This window comes from Dicentrarchus labrax, unplaced genomic scaffold (assembly GCF_905237075.1).
Source record: "Dicentrarchus labrax unplaced genomic scaffold, dlabrax2021, whole genome shotgun sequence".
In the NCBI taxonomy this organism is placed as follows: Eukaryota; Metazoa; Chordata; class Actinopteri; family Moronidae; genus Dicentrarchus; species Dicentrarchus labrax.
In genome coordinates, this window is record NW_026136703.1 from 4,995,419 (window position 1) to 5,017,427 (window position 22,009).

At 40.6% G+C, this 22,009-nt stretch overlaps 1 protein-coding gene across 5 annotated transcripts in view; it reads right to left on the reverse strand.

Annotated features, from left to right (window-relative positions):
- The window catches only part of babam2 (BRISC and BRCA1 A complex member 2), a 76,690-nt gene that overhangs the window by 27,464 nt on the left and 27,217 nt on the right, over positions 1–22,009 (reverse strand). For all 5 annotated transcript variants that reach the window (XM_051396155.1, XM_051396156.1, XM_051396159.1 and 2 more), the window contains exon 7: positions 613–722. In XM_051396155.1, the coding sequence (XP_051252115.1) occupies positions 613–722 (110 nt within the window). The remainder of the gene's footprint in view (positions 1–612; positions 723–22,009) is intronic.

Genomic DNA, 22,009 nt, shown 5'->3' on the forward strand with positions numbered 1-22,009 from the left:
TCCTCGAAATCAGAAGCGGAGCGAGAGGCCCACGTCACCTTTGGCTGACCTTCCTTGTGATTCTAAAGGTAGCTTGTCTTTACAAGTAGATCCCTGGAACAAACTCGCTGACCTTTTCATTCTCTCTTAATACTGCAGGAATATGTCTGATTTAAAGACAATTAATCCTGGATGGTTAATACAGTGTTTACTAAATGTGCACAGTGGCAAGACGGTAGTGTGTGGCTTTTTTCTGGTCGTACTTCATAGAAATACTACTGTACAAGAAAGTAAATGTTAATGCCTTGTTTCATGGACAAAGTGACACAATGTCACTTCTTTTACTTTAGCATAATCACTATATAAAGGTTATTTAAATGGAAATGGTAAAACAACTTATATGTCCAACATCAACCTCCCATTTATTGTTAATGGAGAGAAAAAGCTGATTATCTCAGATTACATGATAAATCCAGTTGATTCTCATTTATTGTCCAACTTTGATTGTCAAATGTGCTGTCTTGCTCATTCATGTGGTGTCACAGACTTCATATGCAAATCACAATCTCCATCCAAATGTACATTTATCTGAACCAACTGATAAAGGAAAATAAATAGATGCGATATGCTTACTGTTCAATGCTGGGGGAAAGGTAGAGTTTAGGGAAGACTTGGGTAGCCTCAGCATCCTCAAAGCTCACTGAGAGAAGGGCCACATCCTCTCCAGGGTCCAGTGCTGTGTCCTGAGAAAGACAAAGTTGGTAATGTTATTCAGTAAAAGCGTTATCCACAGGTAAAACACCAAATACATATCTTGGGATTGTTAGAGTTAAGGCTGGGGTACGTTTAAAGGCCAATCTGCACAGAAAGAGTTCTTGACATCAGTCACTCGCCTGTCTCATGGAACAGGCAAACTTCTATTCTATCAAATTCTGAAAATGTGTCAAGTGGGCTAGCTTGTCCAATTGTCAACTTTTGAAAGGTACAAAAATTGTTGGATGCATCATTGGTGTGGGCGGAGAGAGATTCAGACTTGTCGCTGTTCAACAATCTGACAAGCACTTTGTTTGAAGCGTACTGATCCCTTTAGGTTCTAGATTTGGTTCCAAGTTTTGAGGTAGTAACTTACCCATAAAATAAGCCATCTACATTGCAGAACTTGTTTTGCACTTCAAGAATCAATCTGTGCTAGATTAAAAATTCCGGTATTTTTTTTTTATATTTGTAGTTTCAAACTGTTAAAAATAAAATTCTAATAGTATGAAACTGGGGATCATACACTTCTGTGTGTGCACAACAAGTGTGAAAGTCCCAAAATATTGAAGGAGATGGAGAGGAGAAGAGGAAAGACACCAGAAGAAACATCTGTTTTGTTTCATGCCACATTAGCTTCAACAGCTGCACCATGAGGCTGAGCTGATGACTGGGAGCACCAATCAAATCATGTGTGAGATGGATGCAGAGGCCACCCGGAGCTGCTCGCTACAAACCTCGTCTGTCTCTTCAAGGCTCTAATTTCTCATTCTGTGATGTTTTTCCTAGAGCATGGCTACTTCTCAGGCACTGTCATTAGTGCAATTCCACATCAAGTACCATTCTGGGCTCTCTCTCCCGACAGAGGCTCGGTGTTGTTAATCAAATGTCTTACAGATGGTTTGAACTCATCCATTTGTTATAATCGCTGCCCGCTGTGGTGAGAGGAAATGTGACCACCATACATGATGGACAGAGGCACAGTGCAACCAGTTTGCAGCAAGGCAGTCTCAAATGTGATCAGGCTTAGGAAGTAATTACTCACGCTTTTAGTCTGCAGATCACAAAACCAAACTGACCATTGGTTTGAGAAAAACACGGCTGAGTGGGTGGAAAAAGAAATTCCTTCACTGAACATTTTCTCTCCAAGTGGAGTGGAATTAATCTTTTTGCATGTAATCTAATGGTTTTGACCATTGTGTTTAATTAAAGAAAAAATAAATGAATTAATCAAGAAGAACAAAATCACTCAAAACTTGAAGTAGTTGCAGCCCCAGGTGTGACAACATGTGACAAACATCAGGGGCACAGGAAGCAGCTCTTAAGGCTTTTGTCTTGAGTATGTAATGTGGAATGCAAATAATAAAGGCCATTAATGAGCAGCTCTTGAATCTACAGTAGCACATGCAGATATCAACAGTCTGAACAAATGTTAGCAGCTGTGCTGACTATCATGCAGCCTGGCTTGTCGTGGCAGATACATTAGGGGGGAAAGACATAGGGAGTGGAAGGGAGGCAGTGAAAGACAGCGGGGTGTGTGGCATCCAAAAGTGTTGCCTGATGGAATCAGCTCACATCAATATAGTGTGCATCAGTAAACAAGAACTGCTCTCTGTCTCACAGCAGTGCTCGCGGCTCCAGCCGCTGACGATATGGGACAGATAGGAACAGGCACAGGGATGTGGGGCTGAGGAGGGCGCAGGCTTGGGAAAAGATTGTTTTGCTCCAGTTTGTAGCTGTCAAGTCCCGTTCTCATCTTTAAAGGTGATTTAATGGATGCTTCCATTGGACTGGGACAGAGTAAACAGACAGATGAGAACCAACAGGAAGGTGAGAGGGCCAGACGAAGAACATGGGGCAGCTCTGTGTGGGCTGCAGCGGACCATCCCTCGATTCGGTCAGACCAAGGGCGCAGTTGAAGGGAGAGCCTTTTTGTGAAATGATTCAGACCCATCTCGTCCCAGCAGACAGCGAAGAGCTGTCACAAGTCATACTGCATCAGTGAAACAAACAAACAAACAAAAACTAAATCTGACCCCTTAACTTTCAGATATTGCCATTCTAAATGAATGTGCTGTTCAACGGAGCTGAAGGTTTAAAGATAAAAATAGTTTTTTAAGTGTAAATATGCATCAAACTTTACATAGTTATTTCACTTTTATCTAAAACTGAGCAATAACAAGCATACACTGTCAGACAAGTGTGATCACCAGTAATGTCTTCCAGAGTATGACCTGTAGCTTACTACTCAGACCAGTGATCTCCAAGTAATAGAGACAGTATAACTTGCTTTTAAAATACATTATAGCTGTTTCGTGACTACTGAGAGCGGAGCAAAGATGTTTGTCTCTGAAACTCATGCACTGCTCAAATTTCATGATGCTGTTTTCTGGAGAAAAAAAGTTTTTATGCTTGGGATGTTTAAAGTAAATTAAAGTGTAGAGGGGCAATACAACTGATTTACTTGACAGCTGCTTTTGGTTATGGAATACAGTGTTCTGAGGGGGTGTCCTTGCAGTGTGGTGGTAATTTAGAGGGATCTGAAAACTCTCTCACGATTTTCTTCTCCCAAAACTTTGCAAATCTAACAGGAAGTTGTGAAAAGATGAGAACAAAAGTTGACCTTTTAACCCACCAGCCTTGAAACCATTACTTAAATTGAAACAGAAGAGCTCTTCCTTCTGTAATGTAATAAAAGCCAAACCAAATGGCCATTAATGTTTCTGTGCACACATACACACATCTTAAGCTCTTTTAACCAAATACCCTTGAGGGCAACTGCTGCTTGCTTATGTAAAGAGTTGTTAGAGAAGGAACATTAAAAAAAGCCTTTGCTCCACAGGCCACAGGCAGGACCTTAATGAAGAGACTTCTTCATTGGTAAGTAATGAGCACTGAAATGGCCTGGGTCAGAGGACTGCAAGACAAGGAGGGCGTCCTGCAGGGGTGTTGGTTGGACGTTAAAGCAGTATTTACTACATGCCCCCAGGGAATGTGACTCAACTGCTCAAGGACTGGATTTGAGAAAGCGGGTAAAGAGTGTGCTCGCGTGTGTGTGCGTGGACATCAAGGTTAGAGGGTGCCTTCAAGTCAAAGCCTTTCACGTGGCCACCACCCCACGTCTTCCATCCTCCTTACTCTTTCAGACACATGGGTGCATGAACACACACAAAAGCACAGACACTTTTCCTTGTGTCCGTCCTTGTGTCTCCTGATGCCCCGGCCTCTGGCATCTCCTCTGTGTCGCATGTGACAGGCTGGAGATGTGACAGCTGTCCTTATGCCAGACGAAGTCTGGCCAAAGTCACAACACACACAAACACACTCAACCGCAAACACTACACAGGGGCTCTACTGCAGGGCTAGTACGGAGGAGGTAAGGGCACTTTGTCCGCCTTCTTCGCCCAACTTTAAATGTCATGCCCAACGTAATGGGGCGGTTTGACTGACAGCAGGGTTGTTGTGCAAGGACATGTCCAGCTTCTAGGCAAGCAGCGTTGAGTGCCCCTGTACATATGCTGGACACAGTGCTGCTTGGCATCCTGAAAACTACAATAAGTAAAAGGTACCGGCTGCAATTCAGGTAAGACATTCTGAGGAACTTCACTTCACTTGGTGATCAAGGTTAACTTAGGGTGCTTTCACACCTTAACTGTTTGGTTCTGTTAACAGCAAGTTACAAATGACCAAGTTACATATTTCATCTAGAATAACTAGTGATGAAGTCAAAGCATTGGCTAGCCGGTGGTTAGGTGTAGGCAGGTCGAAACCATTAGATTACTTGCAAAAAGATGGACTTTTTGTTTCACATGGGACACAAATCCTAGTCTCCTGGGTGAAAGTCCTGTTTGTTTGACCCATTCCTCCTCACCAGTCACCTCCTTACGCTCGCTACACTATGTCTCCTGATGAAGATGGGTTAGATGAGAGGCTTGGTATTAGTAAAACATTGGTATTTGATGCCCAAGGGAATGAGAGGGGGCTGGTATACTAAACTGGGTGTCTGAAGAGGTGAATGTGTTCATTAACAGTGTATTGGGTGCCCACACTGATTCACAAAAATACAGCGTTTGGACTCACTTGACCAATGATCAAGTGCCTCAAAAAGATTATTATTACGCTCAGTTTAAATATTCTTAAAACATTTAAAATAGTATGTTTTAATTATCCCTGGACATCTTTTAGAGAAAACCTGGTTAAAACACTCTAATAATAATTGTTTAAGAGTATGAATATTTTATGATATATAAATACTTTAATCATTTTTTATGTTTTGTATGGTTATATTGCAGAATTGTGGAATTCAGCTCGGTATGTACCAGCTATTTAGGTGTCCTTTGAAATCTGCACTGCTCTTTATTCAGTCTTCTTTCATTCACTCCATTCCAACAAATACATTTCTACGTCCTCCTGTAAGGAATATTGACAATCATCACATACTGTAGAAGCACAAAAACATATAGTCTATGTTCAAAAGAGTAGAGATGAAAAACATAGACCAGTACAACATGTTATATAATACTTATAATAGTTCTTTAATAGAATATAGTGAATTGATGCCTGACATACTGAGTTATGTGTTTGTGTCAGCCTTTTCATAGGTTGACAGAGACTTACGCCATCACACCCTGAGGGCGAGAAGCACAAGGTCAAGGTGGCGGCTGCCAAAATGTCTCATTGCATGACATATGACATGAAATGTTCTGATTGAGAAAGAGAGTTGAGGATATTGTTCCTAATGATGTGGTGCTGCCGCTGCTGTTTGTGGGTAGGGAATGAGCAGAGAGATGTGGTGTACTCCAGGGGCCATGATGACCCCCCCCCTCTCAAAATACAGAACATTGCAAGCACAAGCACAAGTCACCACAATTCATTTGGCACGCATGTCCAAGAGGACCTAACGCCCTCTTCCGAAATATCTGCCCCATCCCATTGTCTCTGCCTCTCTCTCTCACAAACTCTCCTTCACAACAAACTCTCAGCTCTTGCTGCAACTGAAGTAAGACAGGAATGGTAGATGATTAACCAGGTAACGTTGTGTCACCACATAGTTGTACCCCGTGACAGGGCTTAATTTTGACATGAAGACAATAGGTGAGAGATTACAGAGCACACATGCTCCACCTGGAACCATGTAGGTAGAGTAGGACCAAACACACCTAAAAACTGCCCTGTTGCCACAATCACAAAAGCTTTGTGCATGGGGTGTGTTTGCAAACTGAAGAATAAGAACATACTTGTGTGTGTGCCTCTCTCTGTGGAGCTCACAGGTCTTTTAGTATGATGGGTGCGGCGACATATGGTAATCTTCATAATTAGTTGCCTGAATGTTCCCAAGTTAATTGGTCATACTGTCTGTAGAATGAAACACATTATAGAATAAAATTGAATTCTATAATGTAATTTTCTTAATTCAGATTTATGCTTTGGGCATTGGAGCATTGAGTGGTAACCATCAATAGTTTTCATTTAAATACAGAGTATATGCAAAACTGAAAAAAAAGCCATTGTGATTTTTCTGTCTTAAGTCCTTATACATCGAACAATTTAAATCTGATACAGGAATAAGGTATGCTATGTTTCCAATTTTCAAATCAACATTAATTTCGTAAAAATAAGTAACGTAAAGTTAAAAGTAATGATATAAGAGGCAAAACATTTATTTTGATGCAAAAACAGTGGACTGCAATTCAGCAACACTAGGGGCAGTTTCAGTTACACGGCCAGGCTTTTTCAGTTTTGGTGTGACCTTTACCATGATCTCTAACTCTAATTCTGCAAAATGGAAATAAAATAAGCTGTAACAACTGGAAATAGGTCACAAGTGCAGTGAGTTGCAAAAGACTTAACCAGTGGTGTCTCCACCCCGAAAACCCACGCATTTAGCATCAACTGCTTGGAAATGAGATTGAATAGGACACCTATTACTGAGTCACAACCAAGGGTAAAATATAGGTTAATACATCCAGCTGGGCCAGCAGTACAGTCAACACGAGTCATCTAAGGTGAGACACAAAATACACAGAATTATATAGGAAAATATGCTACAATGTATGTATGTAGACACCCTGCTGCAATAATGCCAATTACTGTATACGTTTAAAAACACTCAAGGGGATCTAACACATGGTATTTTTTCAACTGCTCTGCTTCTCTTTTCAAATATTCTGCTTTGTCAGGAGTTGGCCACCAGCTGAAATCTTTACATTCAACGCGACAATAGCTGGCAGATGACCAACAGATGTGCCACTGAGACACTTAAGCAAGACGATCATTACTTCACCAAAACACGAGTCATATGTGTGACTGTGGCCAAGTATCACTGATAGTGTGTCACTGATAGCATGTCACTGCAATGATCTGGCCTTCGCCGTGCTGTGCGTGATGCTAGGGCTCGAAGCCACAAGGGTGACTCAAGTATGTGTGTTTGCATGTGGAGAACTGCATGGCCGTGTGTTGCAAGAGATGAATGAACGCATGTAGTATGTTCATGCTGATGACACAATACAGAGTGACCTATAAATCAACCGCCATCTGACTTCTGGACCTTGTGCTGACGGTATTATGTGTAACATCTTAAGATGTTAAATGTCAAATTTACAAGAGAGTTTCGTATTTTTCCTCCTTTCTGACCTTGGAGACTTGATATAAAAACTACGCTTGCACTCACTGCGAACTTTAAGCTGAAAAGGCTAGGCTTTGAGCTGAAGGCTTAACACACTGGTGTGGTTATTGTGGCATTTTCTGGGGGTGATAATTGTAATTGTATTAATATTGCTTCACTGACAGTGTTGCAGGGTGTTTTTGTCCTACTGCACCATTAATGAGACTATTCCGGTCATTTGAACCACTGCAGCCCCTTACCCATATTTGGGACCAATGGGATGTCGGGCTTAAATAACCGTGAAATAAAGGCCTTTGCTGAAATTACAAATCATATGGCTCGTGACAGAAATGACATTTTTCACGAGGACTTGTCTCAGCACTGAGGACAAACCACCCAATATACAGAGCTACTCATGTATATTTGACATGCATTTCAACATGCCTATTGGTCCATGCTATATGAGAACTACTGGTCCTTAAGCTTAAAAATCCTCTTTGTCTTAATCTACTATTCTACAATGATTTGCAGAAAGTGCAAAAACTACAGCACATATTTAAAACTTTTCAGAGGTGTAGTTAAACACAACTGAGTGAGTGAGTGAGTGAGTGAGTGAGTGAGTGTGACAGTAACATCAGTTTGTGATTTATTACTATGGATTGCTGACAATGGCAGATTCACTGTCATCTTTATTGCTTACAAAAATCGTCCCACATACAGTATCGTCCTTATAGTTAGCCAGAGGTTAATTTAATATATTAGCACTCTTGCTAACAATATACTGGGTAAAACCATGTGATATATAATACTGAAACATACTTTTTTTAATAAATGATGCAAGGTTACGCTTACAGTACACTGAATTTACTGAATTTTTAGGCGCACAGTTTAAAAAAAACAAATGAACAAATTAATGCATTGTGTCCCAATGCAGAAAGTGACTGCTAGTTCACTAATTCAACTGAGGCTTTGAAATTTGGATTGAGGTTCTCAAACTCAAAAGATTCAGCTGAAACCTGTTGGCTGAGAAGAAAGAAGCAGTTTTGAGTGGCAGCCGTATTCATATCCATAACAACAAGAAACAAAAATAATAATGTGCCAAATCTGCTCAGTATAAACAGTAAAAAATAATCATCAATACACAGTATTATGTGGGTGCCAAAAGTTGGGCGAGCACTCTGTTGGTGTTGTGGAAACTTCGAAAACGAAAGCACTCCTCCCTTTGCGTTTGTACAGTGGCGTTACAGAGCAATGCCTCTTTTACTTCATGAAAAATCTTTGGTGGAATACAAACGCTGGCTTGAGGAGAGGACAGATTTTAGTTTGCCCTCTCATTACGTTTTGCACCGAATTAACGTTAATTAGTGATGATGTGGCATTTAACCTGCAAAGTGACAGGTAGCACTGTTTGAATAGTTTGCACATTGATCTTTGCTAATAAGAAAGAGCAAAGATAAACGTTTCAATAACAGATTTGTTAGCATCGGATGGTAGCCAATCCATGTACCTTGCCAACCTCTGTGCTGTAACCAAATGATTCCATCTATATGAAAATACAATTAATCTGGGTCTCTATTAGCTATGATGCCTTCATGTAAGCTTTTGTATGTTGCTTTGGAGAAATGAAACGGAAGAAGGAAAAGGAAAGACCTGGGCGGAAAAGGTCTAATTCTTCCTTATTGTGGGGCATTTTGAAGTCATTGGTAAGCCAAGGGTAAGCAAACGGCAAGACTCAAATGAGCGCAGACAGGCAAGATAGAGGGACACAATTTCACCCTGAAGCCACTAATGTGTTAATAAAAAGCCCACAGTAGGCAGAATAAGGCGTGCAAAAGGACAAGGAATTGAGAGTTAAATGAAAGCAGAATAACATCAGGGTTGAGGGGACAAAAACAAATGATTAGGAAGAGGTGTTACAGAAAAAAACAACATATAGATAACGTACAACTTGATATACAGCGAGGGCGGAAAGTAGGCCAGATAGAAGTAATTCCATGGAGGCGTGGAGAAGTGTGGGGGGACGGAGGAAAGAGAGGAGGAGGGGGGGAGATGTTCTCCTGAGACTGTAAAGCTGGAATCTTCTGATGCTCAGCTGGGGGTACGAGCAGGTGGGTGGGAACCATCGTTTGGAGACGCAGTGTGGGTGGTTATGGGGGGGAGGCGTTTGTGGATCGCACATTTGCCGAGGGAGACAAGAGGCGGGCATGACCTTTAGTACCAGGGGGTCATATTGGGGTCACTGGAGCATTAGGGAGTGGATTTGAGCTCTGCACTCTCTAACCAACCCTCCTAAGGGTGTGATCTCTCTTTAGCTCCACTACTCCACAGAGGATGCTGAGGTGCTCTCCTTCATCTCCTTAAATAAGCTTTTGCTATTTACTTCCACACTTCAAACAGAGGTGAAGGAAGCTTCCAATGTTACAGCACATGTCTTCTGAAAGGCACGTGACGTTTCATCATTTCCTGATATAGAAGATGCATGCTTTATTTATATGCACTCAAGGGAATGTAAAGAGCATCAGTAGAATGGGGGTGGGCTGGAACCACTTCTTAAATAAAGAGTAGATAGAAAAAACTGTGTTGGTATAACTTAAAAGACAAGAAATGCGACACTCATGGCATATACTATATGTTCCCTGCATATGCACATAAGACACTGAGAAAACAAACACACAAAAACATTTTTAAAAGATAATCAAATAAAAACAAATGGCCTCTAGTGTCATCACTATTGAGATGAGACATACTGAGTAAATATGTTCCCTGATTGCATGTCTGCCATGACATCATGAGGCAAGAGATGACTCAGTTACAGTGAGAAATATGTTGTTTATCATGTGCAAACAATTATCAATTCACCAGCGTCAGAGGCATTCTGTGGCATTAGTCACTGCATATGGTCCCACACCTAGTTATGATATGATACAGCAAGACTTAACAGGCCAAATGTGTGTCATCATCAATGGGATGTGAGTGTGCTAAGGTGTCTCTGATATATTCTCACCTCTGATGAGGATTAATAGCTTAGTAAGGCAGCACGGAATAAAAGAAAATTGACATGGGAAATGGAAAAAAGTGTAAAAGCAGGTGAGAAGTTAGCAACTGTCTGTAAAAAAAAAAAAAAAAAACAAAGTAAAAGAAATAAAAGGAGCTCAAATTTTCTGTTGCCGCCAACCACCTCATCATGCGGTGAGGCTCTGGTGCCACTAGTCATGTGTCACAACAAGGAATGATGGAGAATGCCTGACTCCTTCACCTCGGGGCACGACCTTTCTGACAACCCGTCTGTCAGTGCGGCACTGGGGTTGTTGCTGCAAGTGATGGGTCAGTGGATGGAAGTGCAATGACGGAGGTGAGGGCGTGCGGCACACAAAGCAAACAAATAAGCAAACCCTCTGACCTTGTTGCATTTACACTTGTGGCTTTATTACATGTCCTAAATGCAAACAGTGAAACCTTATTGAACATTAATAAGATCAACGTGATTATTTATCTATTTGGACGCCCTGCACATCTGCACAGCTGTTTCTCTCTATTCATCCAAATTAGACCTCTGCACAGGTTGAAACTGGTTGACAATGTAGGATATTATCGCGTATGATGCTGAACACTCAGAAAAGTGTATCGTGGTTTGCATTATTGGGGTAATCAGGAATATCCTAATGAGTGAGTTGAAAAGGCCTTCAAGCTAGATAATGTACAGCGCTATATTGATTTCCTGATTTACTTTTGAATTGTCTTTCTAGTGATTCCAAAAACCTAAGCACCACAAAAAAGAACCGGATGTGTGGGAATACTATGGATTCCAAACTAAAGGAGGAGAGGGAGAGGTAGAGGATTTGTTTCCTAACAAAATGTAAAGTATGTTTTAGTGCCATTGAAGATTTTTAAGCATATTTTGATAATGACTGGGATAATATTGTGACTCAAAATTTGGGCAGGATAATCCAAATGTTCATGCCGTGCCATGCCTAAGTCAGATCAGTCTCACTTCCCGTGTCTGCAAATATTTACGATTCCAACAAGTCACCTCCATTGAAGCATACCGGACTGACAAATTCAAGAATGTGCTTTTGGTTTTGGTATGAGCCTACTCAAGCACATTTGAAGGTTGTTGTTGAACAGCAAGCCTCTGCAATGGACATTCTGACGTGATAGGAAGAAAACCAGATTTGTAACAAATAATGTTTACTCAAATGTGTAAAAATCTTTTCCACTTGCGTGTGCTATCAGGACATTCCAGTAAAGGCTGAAACATTCCTCTGTTCTTCATGGATTTAAACATGTTTACATGTGTGTTCTTGTATGTATGTGTGAGAACAAACAAAATGAGGCCCTTCTCATACAAACATTGCTCCTTAGCACTACTAGTGGTCAAAAACTCCACAGGGTACCTTTAAGCAAGCATGCACAATGGCAATGGCACACTTAATACTTTTTACACCAAAATTAGCACGTATGTGTGGGTTTTTTTTAAAACGCAGATAAACCCGCTAAATGTTTTAATTCTGATGTGTCATGTTCAATGTCACGGATGCGCTGGAAAGCAGGGTTAGTAAAGAGTATTTTTTTTTTATAACAGTATTTTCTACTTGCCTTGGGCTGCAAGCAATGCCTCTTTCACTCAGCATTTTCAGTATATTGTTGTTTATCGCATTGTCTGTCACAGTGCCAATAGTCGCGCACAGCCAGACATATCTGCAGGAAGCGTGAGTGACCTGTTTCCTCTTTCCTTCAAATCAGGAGAAGCTCTCTCACCTTGCTGTCTTGCCAGCCTTGCATCTTGCAGTCAATAATGTGTATAAATAATAAATAATATAGAACTTGAACAAGTGTCAGTATTGCACTGGAAAAATAATCTAAATTTTTATTAATAAAAAAGGCGTAATTATAATGGGATCAATGTAGTCAGTTACACCTGTGTTTGAGAAGTCAAAATGTCTGAGGTAGCCTGTACTTCAGGAAGTATTGGCATATTTTGGTGGTGAAGAGTAGGAGGAAGGAAGGCAGGCAGGCAGGCAGTCGGTCCAAGGACAGTGATAAAGGGAAAAAATAAAGTTGCAAGTAAAATAAAGTTTTATAAAGGTGTAGAACTTTCTATGAGTGGAATGCTATTGTTAGCCTGTTAGCGAAGCTAGCTCCAGCAGCTTATGCTTGTTACCCTGCCGCATTATTTCAAGTTCCATCTGATTTCCCTGCCCTGGCAGGTGCAACAAGACAGGGGAGTGAGGGAGATGTGCATCAAGCACAGCCTGCACATGCCCACACAGTCTTCACACTTCCTGTTGATATGGCATATACTGCTGTATTTTAGTATTATGTGGCCGGTCCTGTTTGTTTAGTGTTCTAATTCACTGTGTATACGGTTTACTGACTTGATATAGCAAGAAGGTGCTAACTTTAAGCTAACTCTTGTTCAGTATATCAAAGTACAACATTTCTGCTCATTTTGCACAATGTCCTTTACAAATTAAAATAATAAATAACTCTCTTGGTTTGCCTTTAGATATTGCCATAGCCACCTTCACAGAAACTAAAAACAAGTCGAGCCAGCAGCAGGCTGCTACTGGACTTTAACAGTAATGGTTATGTCATAACCCAAAGATCAAGTTCAAATATTTACATTTGGCTCTGTGGGTGTTTCAGGGTGTGGGCATCACTAACCACAAATTGATATTTACAAGAACATGGATAAAGTACTTTCTGGTTTCCATGGGCTTTCTACTTTTAGGCTTTAGATGAAGGTTACAGTACATTCAGCTGTCTGCATGCACACTCATATCTATTCCAGAAGATTTGCTGGAGTCATACAGTGCAGTGACCTCACACTCTTCCTGACTTCTGGACCCAATGCCATTTACTGTATATCAGTATGATTAGTTAGTGCACAGTGGTTTACTGCATACTAATGCTATAAATGCCTCCTTATTTAGACTTATCTGAACCACTTTCCAATAAAACCAGGAAATTTCCAGAGAAGTGGAACTTCCAGAGAACTGCTCTCTTCTCCCATAATGTTTTCTCTGGCTCAGTCCCAATGTCCACCCAACACACCAAACCCTCAGACTTTAATTAACGTCACATCATCATTTGCAGTCTGAGCGCTTTCAAGTTTTAGAAATACTGTCTGTGAACTGGCACAGCGCTTTGTTAAATCACGTTATCTGCTTTTTCAATCATATTTGCTGTAGAGGAACACAGTGCATTTGCAGCTGCAGTCTAAATCAAATGCTTTCGCTACAACAGGTGCTTTTCAGGGAGGCCTCAGATCAGTCGCATGCCCTAATGATCAAAAACATTGTACAGCGTGCGTCTGTGACAGTTACCCCCAAACATTATTTGTCTACACGCTAGCACACAGGTGTTCTCTGACTTAAGCACGATGGTCAGCGTATGACTGTGCTGTACTTTCCTCGTGACAGTCTGACACGAGCGAGATGAAAGCATTAACAGGAGCAACTTCAGCCAGACTCCCTTTAACTGTCTCATTGTGTAACGTTTTCTCAGAGGGCTGCAAAGCTGTGGAGTAGCAGATGTTAAACCACCTGGCAGTAATCACAGCAGGGTTCCCAAATCCATAGAGCTTGTAAACAAGACAAATCAGATACAAAGTTCTGGACCTCCAACAAGGAGGCTCAATTACCAGCAATTACAGACTTCAATCAATAAACCACAGGTACATTCAAGCTCAATGTACTCAGGGTTCCCACTCCTTTTAAGAAATCGTTTCCCAGGACTTTTCCATTTTCGAAGAGTTTTTCTTTACAATACAGGACAGCATTCACTCACAATGGTGGTCAGCGTTTATGGGACTCGCTGTGTTAGCTCGCTTTCGTGACACGTTTGTGGTTCACACGGCAACATGTAAGGTGGCAGTAGAGCACCTTTAGCTGGTTGCCACTTGCCATAAACGGAAGAAAGAAGAAGATGCACTAACCAGCGAGTTAGCTTTCACAGCAGCACAAAAGAGAGAAAATAAAAGTTAAAGATGAATTTGATAGCACTGTGTGTTTTTGCTTTCTATCGATATTACAATGATTAAACGACCTGCCGGAAGAGGTTTGCAGAATCTTCTTTTTTGACTTCTTTTAAATTACTTCTTAAAAACACTTTTTTATTTTCATTTATTTATTTCATTTATTATTATTATTATTATTATTATTATATTATTAATATTGTGAATGTTAATCGTGTAGTGAAAACCGGATATCATGCCAAATGTAAATATATTTAAAACAGGGCTTTATTTCATGAAAATCTTTAACAATGATTTCCCGATGGATAGATAATGTATTTATTATTTTAGATTTTTACAATATTAATATTAATCTTAATATAAATAAACAGTACAGCCAATATTAATAACAATGATGGTTTGATCGTTTTTTTATTGGCCTCAACCCCCTGCCCCTGGTCTTCTCACCCTGAAATCGACGAGAGGACTGATGTAACACTTATGTTAGATAAATAACCACAACCCACTGACCCACTGGGTCCTTCTCTTTTGCAATTGCATCCAACCTCTTGCAACACAGGAGTTTCAGTTTACTGTGTCAGCAAACTCAGGAGAGGGGTGCGCATTTCCTGCCATCAGTTTGGACTTCCAGCCATCAAGGAGCAGATATTACCCATATTTGGTATCAATTTGTAGTATAACTGATTGGAAAATAGACATATATTAATAAAATAATCAACTAATGACACAATCAGTTATCACAGTTTAGTTATATTGTAAAGATACTATACAAAAAAAAATAAGAATAAAAATTAATATTTGAACACTACTCTCTGACTTCTTATTTCCGTTTTAGAGCTGTTACGCCTGACATTTAAATTCATCTTCAAGAGCATACCAAGCTATAATACATCCACCATTTAAAAGCCACATAATTGTTTATCTGAGTGGAAGCAGTGGCTGGCCTTTCAGATTTCAGTGGTACACTGCATTAGTGAAGCCCAAACTGGCAATTACTTGACGATGTCTTTTGGGCAACTTGCTTTCCTACTAAATGCCAATGTCTCAGTGCTACACAGATACGCCATCACTCAGCAACAGGACTCAGAAATCACTATGAATGCAACATGAATGCATTTTGATATGCTTTGGTTTTCCCTGAATTTATTCACAACATAGCTGAAGGTTGGCTTTGCATGTTCAGTACTGGTAGTCATAAATGTTCATTTCAAATGAGATATCAAAATATACAGTACACTCATTATAAAGAGAGTCCTACGACAGTGCAGATAGCATTCTGTCCCTGGCCAATGCTGTCTTGGCTTCACAGCCCACCACAAGTGTTTGCAATTAAGAGGACAGTAAACCCTGCTAACATCTTCTCTGCAATACTTTTTACTATATCATAATAATCTTCAAAAACAGATCTATTCATATTTTCATATTAAAATGAAAAAATAATGTTATATCAATTTCCATATATGCCCAATTACTGCAATTAACATAATAAGGATGAGTTTAACTTTTGTACAAAATTAAAAAAGAAATTACTTTTTAGCATCCTAAACAGCTACAGCAGAACATTAAACATTTCCTAAGCCTTTATGACACATCACTAAATATTTTTTTGAGTCATTAGGTAAATACCGTAATAAGCAACACATACAGCGGGGAAAGCACTACGTTTTGCATAGCAGGAGTAGAGGCTGTGCGAAAAAAAGGAAAAAAAAAAGAGGGATGAGACAGAAGAGGCAGAGCTGAGGCAAGGAGCAGAACACTCTGGGCATTATGGGAGTAACCTGCAATTATTTTATAGCTCTTAAGATTCCTGAGCTCTTAGTCAGTGTTTACCGTGCAAGGGCACGGCAAGGCCACAAATTACAACCACTCGCTTTGGCACCAAGTGCTCAACAGTCACGCACAGGCCCGAGCTTTCTCTCAAAGTGGCAGACAGGCCCAGAATAGAAAGACAAAAAGGTAATGGATGGAAGGTAGCCATTAGGTAATTTTTTTTGTTTTTCCTATTGTCATATGATCACCAGAAATGGTAACACTACAGTCTTTTTAGAATGCGTAATCCAGTAACGGATAATTCTATCTCAACTGAGTGACAACAACTCTCTTGACCTGTTTTGAAGCGATGTGGTAAAAACCACAACCAGCAGGTCAAACCAACAGAAGAATAATGCAGTGAATTCCCTGCTCTGGTCATGACACAGCAAATGACACAATGGATAGCATAGACTGCACAACCAGCTGCAATGGCTGATTGAGGGTCATTTTAATCACAGCCTTAATGGATCTTCAATGATGGGTGTCATTGTGTGTGTGTGTGTGTGTGTGTGTGTGTGTGTGTGTGTGTGTGTGTGTGTGTGTGTGTGTGTGTGTGTGTGTGTGTGTGTAGTGGCCACTGTGTTGTTTTCCAGGTCTGTGCAGAGAATTGCGAAAGACTCATCATGTGACGCACTAGGCTATCTTCAGCCACGACTTCTCCAAAAGCTCAACTGCCACGCAGTGGGGAACGTAAGCTGGACAGAAAACCGCAAACGACAAAAGCCTCATGAGCGGTTGAGAAAGGAGCAACAATAATGTGGCAACCGGAAAGGTAAGGTAACCGCAGCTGCTGGAAAGTGATGAGATTTTTTGGCTTATCTTGAGAGCTGTGGTAGCCACCCTATCCTCACAAAAAAAAACCGACAAACACACAAACAAGCGTAAATGCCGGCCTGGAATACCCAGAAAGGTGCTCCATCGCCAGTGGTGATTCAGTGGTGTAGGCCGTCACATAAGTGGCTTTGTGTCACTCTCCAGCTCCCTTAATCTGGGCTTTGTGAAGAGGAGGTGTTGAGTTAAAAAGTGTTTTTAAAGGAGTAGTCAGGTGCTCAGATTGATAAGACTGGAAATCACTGTACTATAAATGCTACTCTGAAGGATTTGACTGTTTTTTTAACTGGTTCTTATGGTTTAATGTGGTAATTCTGTGGTTGAATTTTACCTGACAGCTTTAAACAAGTTCAGGTTAATGCAGGGGAGTGTCACTTATATCAGAGTCAGAGTTAAGGTTTTGATTAGGACAACATGATACAGATCTGGGGAATTTTCCAAACTTTTGCAAAAAGATTTAATTGAAAGCAATATCTGTTGCGAAAGAAAAAAACATGAAAACGGTGGAATTACCTTACATGTCGCAATTCGCCCTTCATACTTAAAATGTACAAATTAATCAATTGTCTATCAGCAACTTAAACCAGCAAAAATGGTGATACCAGATTAATCATTTAGGTCAGTTACAAAGCGGAAATACAAAACATTTTCTGGTTGCAGTAATTTGACATCTTGGCCTTCGGGAAATTGAATACCACGTGTGCATTATGAACGGCACAAAAATACACCAAGCATTATTTGACCTAATGGCTCACATTGTGAGTATTTTTTGTCCGTGTGATGATTGTTTCAAGTTTTCATAGCCATTTATTTTGTAATGGTTCTTTTTGGACCCAGTTGTCATGTGACCTGTGGTCACCACACCGAAATCACCAAAAAGCCACATACTTTTCCTGGGGGCTTGGTCAAGTGCCTGGTACCTCAATATGTGAAACGAAAAGATTAGTTTTACTAACCAACTGAGCACACAGACACTACCTGCATATGTACATACTGTGTTTATGTCTCAATAGGCAACTGAAATTACTTCTGTTCCCCAGGTTTTCAAACCATTACTGTATACAACTGAAGGCAATGTGCACACTCTGCTTCAACAACTGTAACATAACAATACAATAAATTAACTATTTTCTTAAATTCAAATTTGAGCGCAATGGTATGAGAATCATAAATCTTAAAGATTTTTTTTCAGTTTAATGACAAAAGCTTATCATAAGTCAGGTTTGCGGTAAACTCAATTAGAATTGGATAACAAACATTCATCAACACTGCAGATTACTGCTCAAATAATGGCTCCATCATTTGCAGTAAATGAGTTCATTACTTGGCCTTGACTGACTGCTGTTAACGTTCTTGATCTATTTTAAAACCTCACTTTGAGACACACAGTATCAGCCAATACAGAAATACATAGAGGTGAAGAGTGGGATGGTAGGATCAATTGATTTGAATAAACATCTATTTACCACAGCCCCTTGAATTAATCAAAAGCTGACCTCAAGCTATCAGTGACGCTTCTGGTTTGATGCATTCATAACCCATTTAACCCTAAAACGGTAACACAACTCTTAAAGAAGCTATAGGTCATAGGGATATTTTTCTTCGTTAGTCGTTGGGTCAAAGCTGGAATTGTGAATGCCCTTCAGCAATGCAAACAACCACGCTGTGGTAATTGTTTCGATATCAAATTTGCGATTTCAGTGCAGTTTCTGAATCTCAAGAGCCTGTGAAGCCAATGTTAGCTCCAGCAGCTCCAGTATCATCATCACCAGTTTGATACATAGACTGTATAAATAAAAATGGACATGGTGACAGTGAATTCATCGTTATATTGGAAGTCCTATCCAAAAATGGGCAAAGAGGTGGAGCGAGGCTTGTTACTGAAAACAGCCACCTGTGACGGGACAACTTTACAGTTAACTTACATGTTCAGATGTAAGGTTGGGCATTTTAATATGAGGGCTTATAGAGATTGACTGGCTTTTGGAGCCAGCCTCAAGTGGCCATTTAAGGAACTGCAGTTTTTGGCACATTAGCTTCATTTTTCAGCCACGGAGGTTGCCACTTGGTCAGACCTGACTTACCAGCAGTCATAATTACAATAAGTCACCAACTATGCAGCTGTTATCCATAAAAATAACTAAACTTTTGAATGTTATGATGACCTGAATATTATTTACTGATGTCAACTGTAACATTTAAGGGGAAACGAGTGGATTTTTCAATAGAAAAATCACAAAAGTAAAAAGAACCCTAGAAGGGCATCAGCAACAAGCAGCTATTATTTTAGGTGATTCAATTCTTGCAGAAACAAGATATTTTTTTTATGATAATGCTTGGCAAGACCTTGTTTGTTTAGTACACAAATCAAACAAAATAGAAGACAACAGCAGGACAGTAGTTACATTTATACAAAATAATCACAACTTAATTTGCAATTGGAATATTCATCAGAAAAATTGCATTCTTAATCCCAATGTACAACACTAATATTGTTGCCTGAACCTTTTCCTCACATTCAGTGTACTGTTCAAGCATTTAAAAATGAAGCACTTTGATAAAAGTCCCCGGTGTAACCGCAGTTGAATTTATTACTCGAAAGAAAACAGTCTGCTTGTTGTCATGTGCCATGTCAAGAGTCCTCTGCATGCACCATGAGATTGCGACGTGCTTGCCCCGTATTCTGATGCCATCCTCAGCAATACCCTCAATCTGTCCTCGGCTCCTCCAACGTGCCCATGGGGGAAGGGACGACGACAACGCTGCACTCTCACCCTCCTGCTACCGAGGTGGAAGGCAGTGCCATTGTTAAACACAGCCCTGAGGGGCGTCAGGAACACGTTTTAAGAAGATCATTAGGAGGACGTTTTCATGTTGTTCCCCCCCTTCCTGAAGTGTTTACTGAAGCTGATTTGTAGCTCTTTAAATAGTAGGAGCAGGAAACATTATTCAAATAATAACTGCGATTTGTGTATTCAGTTTTTATTTTAAATCTCTCATTTATCAAAAAAAAAAATTTTGGGAGTGCAACATTTGCTCAAGGCTAATTCAAGAGTTGATATTTGGATGAAAGAACAAAAAAAAAAACAAGACAGGAAATGAAAAGGAAGTACAGAAATAATCGAGTCAGTGACGCTGGCACCACAAATGAAAAGACAGAACGAGAGCCCAAGGCTCTGCTTCACCCTGACCCTCCCCTGTCAGTTGCTGCCTGTGGAGCTCCGAAGGTTAAAGTGTGTGTGTGTGTGTGTGTGTGTGTGTGTGTGTGTGTGTGTGTGTGTGTGTGTGTGTAAGGGGGGGGGGATGCAGGACCAAAAATAATTAGAGTAAAAATAATTAGATGTAAGTGCTGTTGTTGAAGCATACACAGCTTGTACAGACAAAACGAGGATACAGGAATGCCCAGGGCTGAATGCAAGCCTCCCTCAGGTCAGTCTGGCAGGAAGCAACATTGACCTGGGGGAGTGGGAGGCTGGTTGCTGGGCATTAGAGAGGCTTGGGATGAAAAAGGTTTAAAAACTTACAAATACAAGTCTGGCGTTAAAGCGGTAGTTGAAAATAATGCTAATTTTCATTCTGACAGAGAGATAGATGAGAAGCTCGATGTCACTCTCACTGATGTTAAATATGAGGCTATAGCCAACAGCCAGTTAGCTTAGCTTAGCACAATGACTGGAAACAAGAAGAAAGCCTGGCCCTGTCCAAAGGCAACAGGATCTGCCTACCGGCACCTCTAAAGCTCATTAGCTAACACGTTTTATCTGTTATGTCTAATCTTTCCCCCCTTGTTTCAATTCTTTGTGCTAAGCTAAGCTAACAAGCTGCTGGCTGTAGCAGTATATTTAATGAACAAGCATGAGAGTGGTGTCGATCTTTCATCTAACTCATCAACAATAAGGGCTTTTTACAGCTTTAACAGACACACCGATGGCTGTAAACATTGCACACAGGGGTTTATGAGGATATTTCTGTTAAATAATGATAAATAAAGAAAATAAATTAACTCTTCAGTTCATACAATTCTTGTTCATGTTTCAGTTTTTTAATCTGCTACTTCGGAATCTCACACACACACACACACACACACACACACACACACACACACACACACACACACACTCACACACACACACACACACACACACACACACACACACACACACACACACACAGACACACACAGACACACGTTATAAAACAGCAGACACAAGACTTGGATCACCTGAAACATCATATTGGATCAATGATAGTACACAGACACACACACACACAGACAGACGCACATACACACACACACACACACACACACACACAGACAGACGCACCGCGCGCGCACACACACACACACACAGACAGACAGACGTGCACACAGACACACAGACACACACACACGCACACAGACACACACACACGCACACAGACACACAGACAGACACGCACACACACAGACAGATGCACACACACACACACACACACACACACACACACACACACACACACACACACACACACACAGACAGATGCACACACACACACACACACACACACACACACACACACAGATTGCTTTGGAGCTGGTGACATGGGTCAGCGCTTGTGGGGGAAACAAAGCTCAAGTGAAGCGAGAGCAGAGGGCTCAGTCACGAATGTGGCGTCACTCCATGCAGATCAGTGTGGACATTTAGAGGCAAGCCGCCGCTGCACATATGTGTACTCTACAGAGCGAGGATGGACGGACAGACAGACAGTCTAGTGAGAAGCAAGAGGGACATGTTTTAACGAAAAGGTCAGCGCCGTAATTAGAAAAATAATGTGCTCACGAGAAACGTGACATGAAGCAGGATGAGAAATGTATTGTAGAATTAGTGTGTATCAACGTCTACGCCATCATTTTTTTTTAAACCAAAAATCTAACATGTTTTATCTTTTATAACCTCCTAGAATGGATGTGTTAACTAGACCATAAGGAATGAGACACATTGTACTGCAACCAGCAAGCGCACTAAAATACCTGAGACATATGAACAAAAAGCTAAGCAGTGGGAGGTCAAGGG